The 11,019-nt window shown below is 44.3% G+C and overlaps 1 protein-coding gene across 3 annotated transcripts; it reads left to right on the top strand.

Moving 5' to 3' along the window:
- Positions 1-569: 569 nt before the first annotated feature.
- On the top strand, positions 570-10,210 carry RNF146 (ring finger protein 146). 3 transcript variants are annotated; one of them, XM_065734073.1, is made up of 3 exons: positions 570-667; positions 4,897-5,053; positions 8,441-10,210. In XM_065734073.1, the coding sequence occupies exon 3, from the start codon at positions 8,442-8,444 to the stop codon at positions 9,498-9,500; it is 1,059 nt and encodes a 352-aa protein (XP_065590145.1). In that variant the 5' UTR covers positions 570-667; positions 4,897-5,053; position 8,441; the 3' UTR covers positions 9,501-10,210. The 3 variants fall into 3 exon arrangements, with proteins under 3 accessions (XP_065590145.1, XP_065590136.1, XP_065590153.1); XM_065734064.1 differs by having other exon boundaries at positions 4,894-5,053; XM_065734081.1 differs by lacking the exon at positions 4,897-5,053.
- Positions 10,211-11,019: the final 809 nt, after the last annotated feature.

Genomic DNA, 11,019 nt, shown 5'->3' with positions numbered 1-11,019 from the left:
GTGGTGCCTTTTCAGGAGTAGCCTGGTGAATCTTTCCTTTTCAAGCCACTGTGCACATTAATAATTTGGTGGCAAGAATAAGACACGAATTCCAGATTGAGGACGATGTGGGCAACGGTGACAAAGAGAAACGAAGGAGGGCACAGAGCTGTGAACGAAGCAGAGGCAGAAAGGCGGAGGCGCTTTCAGTTGCAACAGGTACAGCTGGCCCAGGGGGACGTGCTGGTGCCACAGGAGCTAGCACAGAAAGAGATGTGCACACAACATACGTTGGCACTGAACTAAAAGCTGGTAATGAGGGCTGATGTTAACGTAGGTGCCATTCTTCGGTTACCAGCTCCGGCACAACCTGACATCGCCGCCAACGGCCTCTTCAAGAGAATAAAACGCAGCCCCGGAAGCGGCTGTGGGAGTGGTTGGGGAGGGGGTGGGGGAAGGGGGTGTGTGCGCGCTCCCGTCCCCGTCGCCATGGCGGCACCGCGGGGGCGGGGCGCGGCGGCGCCATGGCGTCACCCGAGCGCGCCCGCCCGGCGGCGGAGCCGGTTGTGGCTCCTCCCGCTCCGCGGCGTCACGGTGGCGCGGTGTGCCCCGCTCTGCTCCGCGCGTGACGTCGGTGCGTCCCGCGGAGGCGGCGGCAGGTGGCGGCGGAGCCGACCCGGCTCGGCGGGTGAGTCCCCGTGGAGGAACGGGGTGCGGCCGCCCGGGATCGGGGCCGGGACGGGAGGCGAGGCCTGGCCGGGCGGTGGGCACCGGCCGCGAACAAAAGGCCGGCGGGCGGAGCGGGCCTGCCGCGGCCCAGCGCCCTGCGGCGGCAGGGGAGGACCCGCGGGCACCGCCGAGGGAGGAGGCGGCCGTGCGGGATCGCGCAGGGCCGCGGGCTGGGCCCGGCGGCGGGGACGGGCTGCCGCGGGCGGGTGTCGGTTGCTGCCCGCACGGTGCCGGCGCCGGGGATGTCGGCGAGCACAACAGGAAGTGCGAGAGGAGCGGCCGGCGGCGCCGCCAGGTGCTTTTGTTCCCCTGTGGCTGACGGTCCGGGCTCGAGGTTTTTAATCGCATCCTTCGGGAGTGGTGCGACGAAGAAATAGGTTCTGCGCGCGGTGCGCTGTGTCTGTGTCAGCGCTGAGGGATGATTGCGAAATACTCTGTGAATAGGAGATTTTTCACGCGAACCGCTGTGGATGGATGTCTGCTTTCCGCATCCCAAGAAACCCCAGTAAAAGTGGCTGATTTCTGCCTTCGCGTAACTTTTCTGCCATGTGAAGCAGAAATAGGGTAGAGCTTGTTGCTGGGAGCGCAGCGTGCAGTGCGCAGAGGGTAATTACAAGGAAGAATAGGGAGCGGAGCTTTAAAGCATCCTGTCGCATTTGTTAGCTGCTGCCTCTGGGCAGTGGGTTGCTTAAAAATAGGCCTTAAAGTGCCTCTAAAAACGCATCGCCAAAAGTGATCGCTTGTGGTAGTACCGAAGGCACGGTAAAACCAGTGTACTGATGCGGTCGTTTTCAGTAAATCTTAAATATTTGATGTTTGTGCAGACTTGCTTTATGGTCCTGTGCGGTTAACACCGTGGCTTCTTTCCAAGCGAATCAAAGTGCCGGTTGTTTCAGTGGCCGAGTGAAAGTTTTATGTCCTTCCAAATCCACGGCATCGATGTAGATGTAATGGAATTGTCATTTTCCCAGAGAGATGGAGCTGCACGACTCCTGGAGGTGGTTGAATAAGGTTTGGAAGGCTCTTGGAGTTGCTGGGGAATAATCTTTATTGGAATTGATGATTTTTCTGTGCCATGTTAATCAAGTCTTTGTGTAACAATGTTCCCATACTTAATTTCTCTGTCAGAAACATTGTGAGCTTCAGATGAACCCATTTTTGCTTTGTTTTCCCACAGGAATTTTGTCACTGTCCTCTTATTTGAGTGTGAAACCGAGGTTTTCCTCACTTAAGTGAAATAAAATAGGACACTGGCTCCAGCTATAGCACAGAAGAAGAAACTGATTTTGAATAAATGTGTAGCAGTTCAGTCCCGAAATGGTTGACTGTTCTGCACTTGACTACTTTTCTCTAACTTGGATCCAAACCTTTATATAAGCTTTTATAAATTAACCTGTAATAATGTTGTATAAGGAATGATGGGCAATTTGAAGCCTTAACACATCCATGGTTTCTGAAGGTATTCTAAGTGAGAGAGAGAGAAGAGGTAGTGAGGTTATTTACCTGCTGTGCTGTTCAGTGCTCAGTGGCAGTTTCAGATGCACCAGACAGGCTCTACACCTATAGTTGATACTGTACTGATGATAATAGGCCTCCAGATGGGAGAGTGATTGTTTTTATTTTTAATTATTATATTTTCTCCCTTAGATCACACCCAGCATTCCATCCTTTCCCAATATTTGGTTCATGCTGTCTTGCAGGGAGAATTCTGTGATCCTTTTTCCGCTGTTTCTACCTTCCCCTACCCCACCTCCTCAAGAAGAATGTTTACCTTTTATCATTTCTTTTGTGGTGCTGCACCTGTTCAATTTTCAGCCTCTGGGGAGACAGGATGGGTTTGTGATAACTGTTGTAAAGTGGTCTGTGCGGTGTTGCAGAACTTGAGATCACCTTTCATTTGAGGCAAGGTTTAAGTAATAGCCTTCAGCAAGTGAGAAACTGGCTTCAGTTGAATTTACTGATGGTGTTTAGCTTTTTAGACAAAAAACAAACCAAACTTTATTTACAGAAATTTCCTAGGGCCTTAAGTAACAGACACGGCACTTATATTTAGGATCTGGCTTTTTTAATTATGCAAGTTTCTGGAAATTTGTTTATTGTTGCTGTTTTTCCTATGGCTCAGGTCTCTGAAGTAGTAGAAAAACTGAAAAAAAAATAAAATTGTCCTAGCTACGATAGGCTACTGGGAACTTGCTAGGCAGCAGCTGACTGATCTGACAAGAGGTGGTTTCACTCCATCTTGGCGTGGTAAAAGCTTGATGTTCTTAAGACCTCATGCCATTTTTGGTTGTTGGGTCTGCTAGAAGGGCCACAGCTTTGGCATCCTAACATGGTGTGGAAGAAGCTGGCACAAGGTTCCCCAGCAGGCGTCCTGACAGCCTTCCAAGGAAACGAGGAGCGGCTAATACTGGCTAAGCTGCACTGTGGGACCAGTTGCTGCCCAGCTGGTGATGCCAAGTTTAAATTCCTGTTCCCAGTCAGTGGGATTGTCCTTCATCTGCTGTGGGCTGAACGTTAAGAAGTCGGTGTGCAGTAGGCCTCGTGGGCTTGGTGACTGCACGGGAGGAAGGGACGCTCGCAGGTTGCCACGCGTAGCGTAGCTCCTCATACTAGATGCTTTTCTAGCGTAGGAAGTTAATTGCTAAGTATAGAACCCGGCTCTCAGCCACTTTACTTCAAAGGAGCAGGAGTCCAGGAAGGGGTGTGTGTGTAACCACAAGTGTCTTTTATCCCGTTTAGTAAAATTTCCAGGACTGGCTTAATTAAATAAATAACAACGTAACGAAGCATGGAGGTTACCTCAAGTCAGTATGTGAGCTAGTTCTTTTTAATAGCTGTGCAGCAATTATGAAGTTGCTGTGCCATAATCCTATAATTATGCCCTAATTGAATTCTTCTAGGTATAATTACATATGTTAAGTATGTGCATGCATTTTTTTCCCCAAGAAATCTGTCAGAAATGACCCAACTTCCTTCTCCCATCTCCACATAACATTTGGTCTCACAATGCACTGCCTCTAATAGCGGATCACAAGAGGTAATAGATAAAAGGCTTTGAGTGAAGCCCACAGATGTACCGTAGAAAGCCAGCCCTAAGATGAAGGACTGAACGCCACATCCACAGCACTGAGCTTGTTGCAGCTGTCTCTTTGATCATAGCAAACACCATATCTTGTCTGAGCGGATTAGTAGAGCCAGAATTTTAATGTGATTGCAGCTCTCCAGATTGATGTGTATAGAAATGATGAGGGGAGATCTGTCTTTTGAAAAGGTGCTAGGACAAACAGATAGGCACATTAATTTTTGCATTTTTCCTTAGGAACGGTCTCTAAAAATAACTGTACTGAACGCCACGTGAAGCTCAGCTGTAGAGAAAATACCGTTTGAGTAATGTGTCTTAGACAGAAGTCATCTGAACACTTCATTCTGATGTTATTAATGATAAGTGTTCAATCGTTTGATAGGCTGTGGCACAGAAGATTATAATACGGAGTGTTCTGTGTTCTTTCAGAGACTTACTGCTCCTCTGTTTAGCTCTAGTCTCTACCTAAGTCTGATATGCACCATATTTCTGCTGAAATGATTCTTTCCTTGAGCCAATGGTATAAGGAAGGCCCTAAGCAACAGACTGCTTGAGTGGTGAAGAGGGCCTCGGGGAAGTCCCGTGTTCACACGCGCTGTTTTCTCCTCAAACATCTGCCTGTTTAGAGACAAGACTAGATAGATAGTCCTTCGGGATAATGTGGTATGAAGTGTTTTTTCTGCATATGGGTTTGGGTAGCTGTGTTACATTTGAAAGTCCCAGAGTACAAGAAGTCATATACTAGAGGTTACATTTGCATTAGCATAACATACTCCTATCTTTGATCTCGTTTCTCCTTTTGTGTACATAGTTACTTTATGGAAATGAGGCACTGACTTAGCAAAGCTAAAGATAATTGCCTTCTGTAATACTTCAGGAAAAGATAACTTGCATAAATTAAGACATCAAAATAACTGACGTCAGACCGTGGGCCAAAATGGGTAATGGCAAACTATAAGACTGACAGTAATATTTCTATACATTGAAAATAGCCTTTGTCAGGCAAATGAAAGGATAGTAATTTCATTTCTGTACCAGGACCCCGGCGTTGTATTTTGCTTGCTCATACCTCTGTTGTAATGGTGACACTGTTTGCTTTCCAGTAGCGTGCAGAGAAGCCGAAACACAGTAGCGTACCATTGGGCAGGACAAGTCAGGAATGAGCCAGCCTTTGGAAGGAGGACCTGCCATCCTAGCTGGAGACATCTGAAGAGAGGACATCTTAGTCCTGTGGCATGTTCCAGTAGGAATTACTCAGAAAAAGTAAGCTGCTGTTGCTGTGTTAATGGACTTCTATGTGCCAGCTCCTTGACAGACTGTCTCATTGCAGTTAGTACTTGACCTGGAGTCTGGAAAACTACTCTGTTTTGGGGTGGTTTTATGGGAATTCACTTTCTCTTCAGATAGAGTCTCAGTAGGCCAGAGGAATTTTCATAGGGCTCTTACACATTACCTGGTCCATAGCAGCATACCTTGTGAATTGCTGAAGGCACCCAGTGAAATGTAGCTTTAAATATTAATTAAAAATAATAGTAATAATAGAGGTGAGAGGAGAGGACATGAGATCTGGCAAGACTGTGAACAGCTCCTTCTCATTTGCTTTTGGGCTGTATTTATGTTAAAACGCAGTGTTCAAATGCTTGTTGCTCCCTTTCTTTCATACCTGAACTGCTTACCAAAATAGTTTGGATAATTTTACTTTTTGGAAAGCATCAGTGAGTTTGGTTTAACTTACTTGATAATGTAATTTTCCCTATTAACCATAACAATTAAAAAAGCAGAACTTTAGTATTTGAAAGCCATTTTATATATTAATATTATTAAGGCTTCATATTAACAAAGCCTTTTTTGGTTAAGTCTTGTTATAAAGCATTACTGTTAATTTCAGGGAAAATAATCTGTACTCGGTTTTGTTCAGTTATCAACATCACAAAGCTGGAAGAAAGAGCTTCCACAGTCATAGCTTAGCAGAAAGCAGCCCTAGATGTTTTTCCTCCTTTCCAAAGGGCTATCTGTTCCATAGAAATCTACGTATATATGTCATCACACTAGCTTATAAATGTGTATAGAACTGTGAACTAGGCCTGATAGTTAAAAAGGTTAACAGTAAAGGATTAATTAGGATCTTTCTTCAGAAACAAAAGGTGAGACAGCCTCAGTTTAGTTGATCTGAATCTTCAGATGCATAGTTGTCCTGCATTCTGAGCACATGCAACTGCAGTTGTGCTTATCTGTTATTAACAGTTTATGTTGCTGGGTAGTGCTCGGTTAGAGATAAAGTGTTATTCCTCTAGCTGTATTAATTTTACACACAGTGTTTTCTTCCAAGTCATTAAAAATCACTGAAGACTTTTGAGATAAGACATTTATCCTTTCTTTACATTCATGTGCTGTGTTAAGGTTTTGATGTGTTAAAGACTCAGAGAACCCCCAAATTAATAGGTGACCAGTTGAACACAGTTCAGGTGCTACAGAATTTGCTTGCAGCAAACAGGTAAGAACTCTCACTGCTTTTAGTTTAACTCTTGTGTTAGCTCATGATACCAGAATTTGATTTGTCAAAATGAATATTTAATCCCAGCAGTCTGCAAATGCTTAATTATGATACACAGTTTATACAGTGGTTACTACTCTTCTGGTTGTTTCTCTTTTATTTGAAGAGGATAAGCTTGTAAAATGTATTTAGGGGAAGGGAGCCTTTTGTAAAACTGTAGCACGGAAACAAAAATCTCAGCTGCGCCTTTTTTCACAGTAGCATGTTATTATGGGAACATTTGAAAATTCAGATCCTTTTTTCTCAGTTGTGCTTGGCACAAATTAATCGATACATGGATTTGTCTTTCAACTCTTTTGTTGCGAGATACTGATCAAATTGTTTCTGTGGGTACTCTGAAATCTGAATAGTTTTTTTTCCCTTCCTTTTTCTGATAAGTTTCTTACAACAGACTAGTTTTGTTGTAAAGTTTTGTTCCCAAATATAACCTGAAATGTGTGAGGCTGCCAGAAAGCAACTTGTTCACCACCCTGCTAGCATGGACCTTGCATGCAGATGTGTACTGTACAGTAAAGACAATTACCAGGTAGTAACATTGTGTCTGCAACTGGCGCGCTGCATGAAGAGCTAGTGCATGGATTAGAGTTTAATCCCAGTGAAAAAATTAGATACCAGACTGAAATACAGAAGGACACAATCATGTGCTAATTCAGGAAAAATATGAGCTGCAGAGCTTTTCAAAAATTATTTGATTAAAACAAATTTCAGGCCCCATCCCCCAAAGCCTATTCTTCCTTGCTTAGTACTTGGTGTTTTGTTTTGATTGCTAGTGAATAAGAATATAAAGGGAAAATTACCATGAAACAGTCTGCAAAAGACAGCCATGACTAAAACATCTTTGAGCAGGTATTTGCATGACAAGCCTAGAGTATTTCACTTAATGGAATCCTACAAAATTTGGTCTTATCCTCACTTTTCATACAGTTGGTTAGAAAAATCATCTTTAATGACAGAAATAAGGCATGGCCAGAGAAGGGAAAGGCAATGACTTCACAAACTAATAAGATTCTGGCTGTGTGTTTCATCTCCTGTGATACACTATCCCTTCTTCTGGGCTAGAACAGTTCCATTTGAGGTAAATCAGCGAGTTCACCTGCCTTTTAGGAATAAGAAATCCAAGACATCTTTCAAAAAAGCCACTTTGGTTTTCAAATCCACTTCTTTCTGTTGCCCTGTGGCTGTTGCAAGCCTGTGAGGAGTAGTACACTGGGGTGTATGGTGACTAACTATAATACTATAATGGGATGAAAAGTACTGCCATAATAAAAGGGTGGCAAGGGCTTTAGCTACAGCAAATGAGAATGAGCCAATATGCAGCAGACACAGAAATGAAGGAAAGGAGCTGCTTACCTTTGGAAGGCCTCAGGTAGGCAGGGAATCTCCAGCAAGAGATACCCTTGCCTCCTCTGCCAAACCTTAAATGAGGTTTGGGATGGTGTGGTTCCTGGTTCCACCCCTTCCAGTCACTCAGGTGCACTGCATGCACCTGAGCTCCCCTGGGTTGGCCCTGCCTTCCATCACTGGTTCAGGCCCTGACTTAGCATTTCAACAATAAACATTGTGGGAATACAGTCTGCTGCTGCTGCCAAGTGCATGTTGTACTATGGGAACCTACTGTGGAGTACTGTTCCAGTAATCCCCTAATCAAACTTGTGAACACCGCTATTGTGAAAGTAGATGGTTCTGTGGTTGGGTTATCCCCCTGGGAAAAGAATCATAGCTTCTTTAAATTTTCTGAGGGTTCTCCAGAATAACTGGCTGGACGGACATGTAGTACCTTTAGGCTGCATCAAGTTCATCCATCAGTGCTGCTTCAAGAAGAGGACCAAGGAAGTTCCAAGGCATGGCGTGGTATTTTATTAAAAATGAAGCAGAAATATAAAGCTTAGCGATTAGCGTAAGAAATTCTCGCAAAGTTTAGCTTAGTCTGTTGACTGAGGACACAGGATGTCAACCTGTCAGCCACTTCAGAAGTTGAGCTTCGTAAGTGATACCTCAATCTAAGGCAAACATCTCATTATGTGGACAGCGAGGTAGAGGTACTAGTTCAGGCTGACTCAATAAACTGACTTAAACCTCTCTCTGATCTTCTGCAGGATGGCTGGCTGTGGTGAAATAGATCATTCAATCAACATGCTTCCCACAAATAGGAAGACAAATGAGTCGTGTGCTAATGCTGCACCTTCCCTGACAGTCCCTGAATGTGCTATCTGTCTGCAAACGTGTGTCCATCCAGTAAGTCTGCCTTGTAAACACGTGTTCTGCTATCTCTGTGTCAAGGGAGCTTCGTGGCTTGGGAAACGTTGTGCGCTCTGCCGCCAGGAGATCCCAGAGGATTTTCTTGACAAGCCAACCCTGTTATCACCAGAAGAACTCAAAGCAGCAAGCAGAGGCAACGGAGAATACGCTTGGTACTATGAAGGGAGAAATGGTTGGTGGCAGTATGATGAACGTACCAGCAGAGAGCTGGAAGATGCCTTTTCCAAGGGTAAAAAGAGCACCGAAATGCTAATTGCTGGGTTTTTATACATAGCAGATCTTGAAAACATGGTTCAGTACAGGAGAAATGAGCACGGACGGCGCAGAAAAATAAAACGGGACATAATAGATATACCAAAGAAGGGAGTGGCCGGGCTTAGGTTGGACTGTGACACTAACAGTGTCAGTCTGGCACGAGAGAGCTCTGCCGATGGTGCGGACAGCACACTGACTGCAGGGGCTGCAGCTGTACAGCCTCTGGTGCCTGTTTCTGCTAGGCCCCTGCCATCGCTGGATGGTCAGCTCGTGAGTCCTTCCACACCCTCTCCTGATGCAAGCACTTCTCTGGAGAACTCTTTTGCCCACTTACAAATAAATGGAGACAGTATGGCCGAAAGGAGTCATAGGGGAGAGGGAGAGGAGGACCACGAATCATCATCTTCTGGTAGGGTGCCAGCCCCCGACACCTCTGTGGAGGAGACTGAATCGGATGCTAGCAGCGATAGCGAGGATGTGTCTGCTCCCCTCCAGCAACATGCATCCTCTGCCCAGCAGAGACACTTGAATGCAAATGCAAACCAGTCTGGAGCGGAGAGACCAGTGGCAGGGGGAGGGGTGGCAAATGCAAGCGTAAGATCTAGGAGGCCAGATGGACAGTGCACAGTCACTGAAGTTTAAATCTGGAGCCATGTGATTTAAAAACTTAGTCTCCTATCTGTAAATTTTCTGTCCACATTGGCATTGCACTCAAATCTAGCAGTGTGTTTGGTGGGGGGGTGGGGGGGAATGAAGGGAAGAAACAGATTTGGCCTAACTTAAGTCTTTTAACGTGTCTTAGCTGGAAGACTAACTGTAAGAAACTGGGTTGTACTGTTAATGGTTTGAAAGCTGCTTAGCAATACCCAGTTTTCTTGAAAATGTCTTGTGTTAATTTTGTAGCATTTTCCCCTTCAAGATACTCTATCCCTTTTTGGCCAATGTATATCTACTGTACAACTCGAACTGTCTTCATTATTTGATTGTTGCATTAAGTGTCTTACTACTTTCTGCATGGATTGATGTTTGAAAAGAACACTGAAGCAATGCGGGAGCAGACAATATGTTGGGTGTGAGCAGGATGCTTAATTTAACGTGAGAAAAATAGATGTGAGTTTGGAGTTAAAATGTGTTTTTACTAGACAAAGAGCAAGCATTTTCCTTCCTTCAATGGAAATGTAAAAATGCTGTTAACTTTTGTTGCAAATTCTTACCTATACACTTCATGGCATTTTCATTGGCTTTGCCATCTAGTCCTTGTAGTTCTGTTTTTGAGGTCTTTCTTGATCTGTCTCGTTTTTGTTACAGAATTTATAATTTAATAAAACTACATTTTATCAGTAACCATCTTAGATACGTCTCCAATTTCATTGAACTTAATTGGAGGAACTTTAAGATGACTATCATAAAGCAGCTTCCTTCATTCACCAAAGTTTTAAGTTCTTATGTTCTTGACTGTATTTCAAGCAGAACACTGATACAGGAGGAGCGTGTCTTTCTTGCAAAGAATCACAAGTAACAGGCTTACTGCTTATGCAGGCTTCGCTCTTCTCATCTGAAGTGCTGACCAACTCACTTCACCATTGTGGTGGGCCAAAGAATTACACAGTCTTACTAGCAGCAGCACTGTTGAGAGATAAGACCAAAAGTAATCATGCTTGACCTTAAATACAGAAGACACGTTAAGGACTAGATTGCTGTTATCTGTTTGTCATAGCAAAGCTTCCTAGCTGCAATGATGAGCTAATTTGGGACTTGAATTTGAAATGCGCCTCACGAATTGGCCCCAGTTACTACAGAGTGATTATTAGAGAAGTGTACAAGCCAGATCTTAAGTACAACTTGTTTTTATTATAGCAGTTGTTTCTCATTTTTAAAAAAAAGAAACATTTGTTCGTTGGGCTCAGCCTTTAAAATAAAGCAAATTAAACCCTGGTTCTTGGTGAGTGTGTCCCTGAATAGAAAAGGCTGATAGCTGATTCCCGAGTTTTTCCAGCCATCAAACAAAAAGGTGCTGTAGGTATGCAATCATTTGAAGAGAATTGAATGGGCTGGTTTTTAAGAATGGTGGATTTAGGTTTCTAAAATATTCTTACACAAACAAAAGCTGACGTGTTTTCTTGGGCAGTGGTGTGCCCATTTCTGATTTCTCTGCCCACAG

The sequence above is a fragment of the Cyrtonyx montezumae genome, unplaced genomic scaffold (assembly GCF_038088225.1).
Source record: "Cyrtonyx montezumae isolate F1298 unplaced genomic scaffold, pur_monq_1.0 scaffold_0, whole genome shotgun sequence".
In the NCBI taxonomy this organism is placed as follows: domain Eukaryota; kingdom Metazoa; phylum Chordata; class Aves; order Galliformes; family Odontophoridae; genus Cyrtonyx; species Cyrtonyx montezumae.
This window is presented reverse-complemented; position numbering and strand designations above follow the sequence as displayed.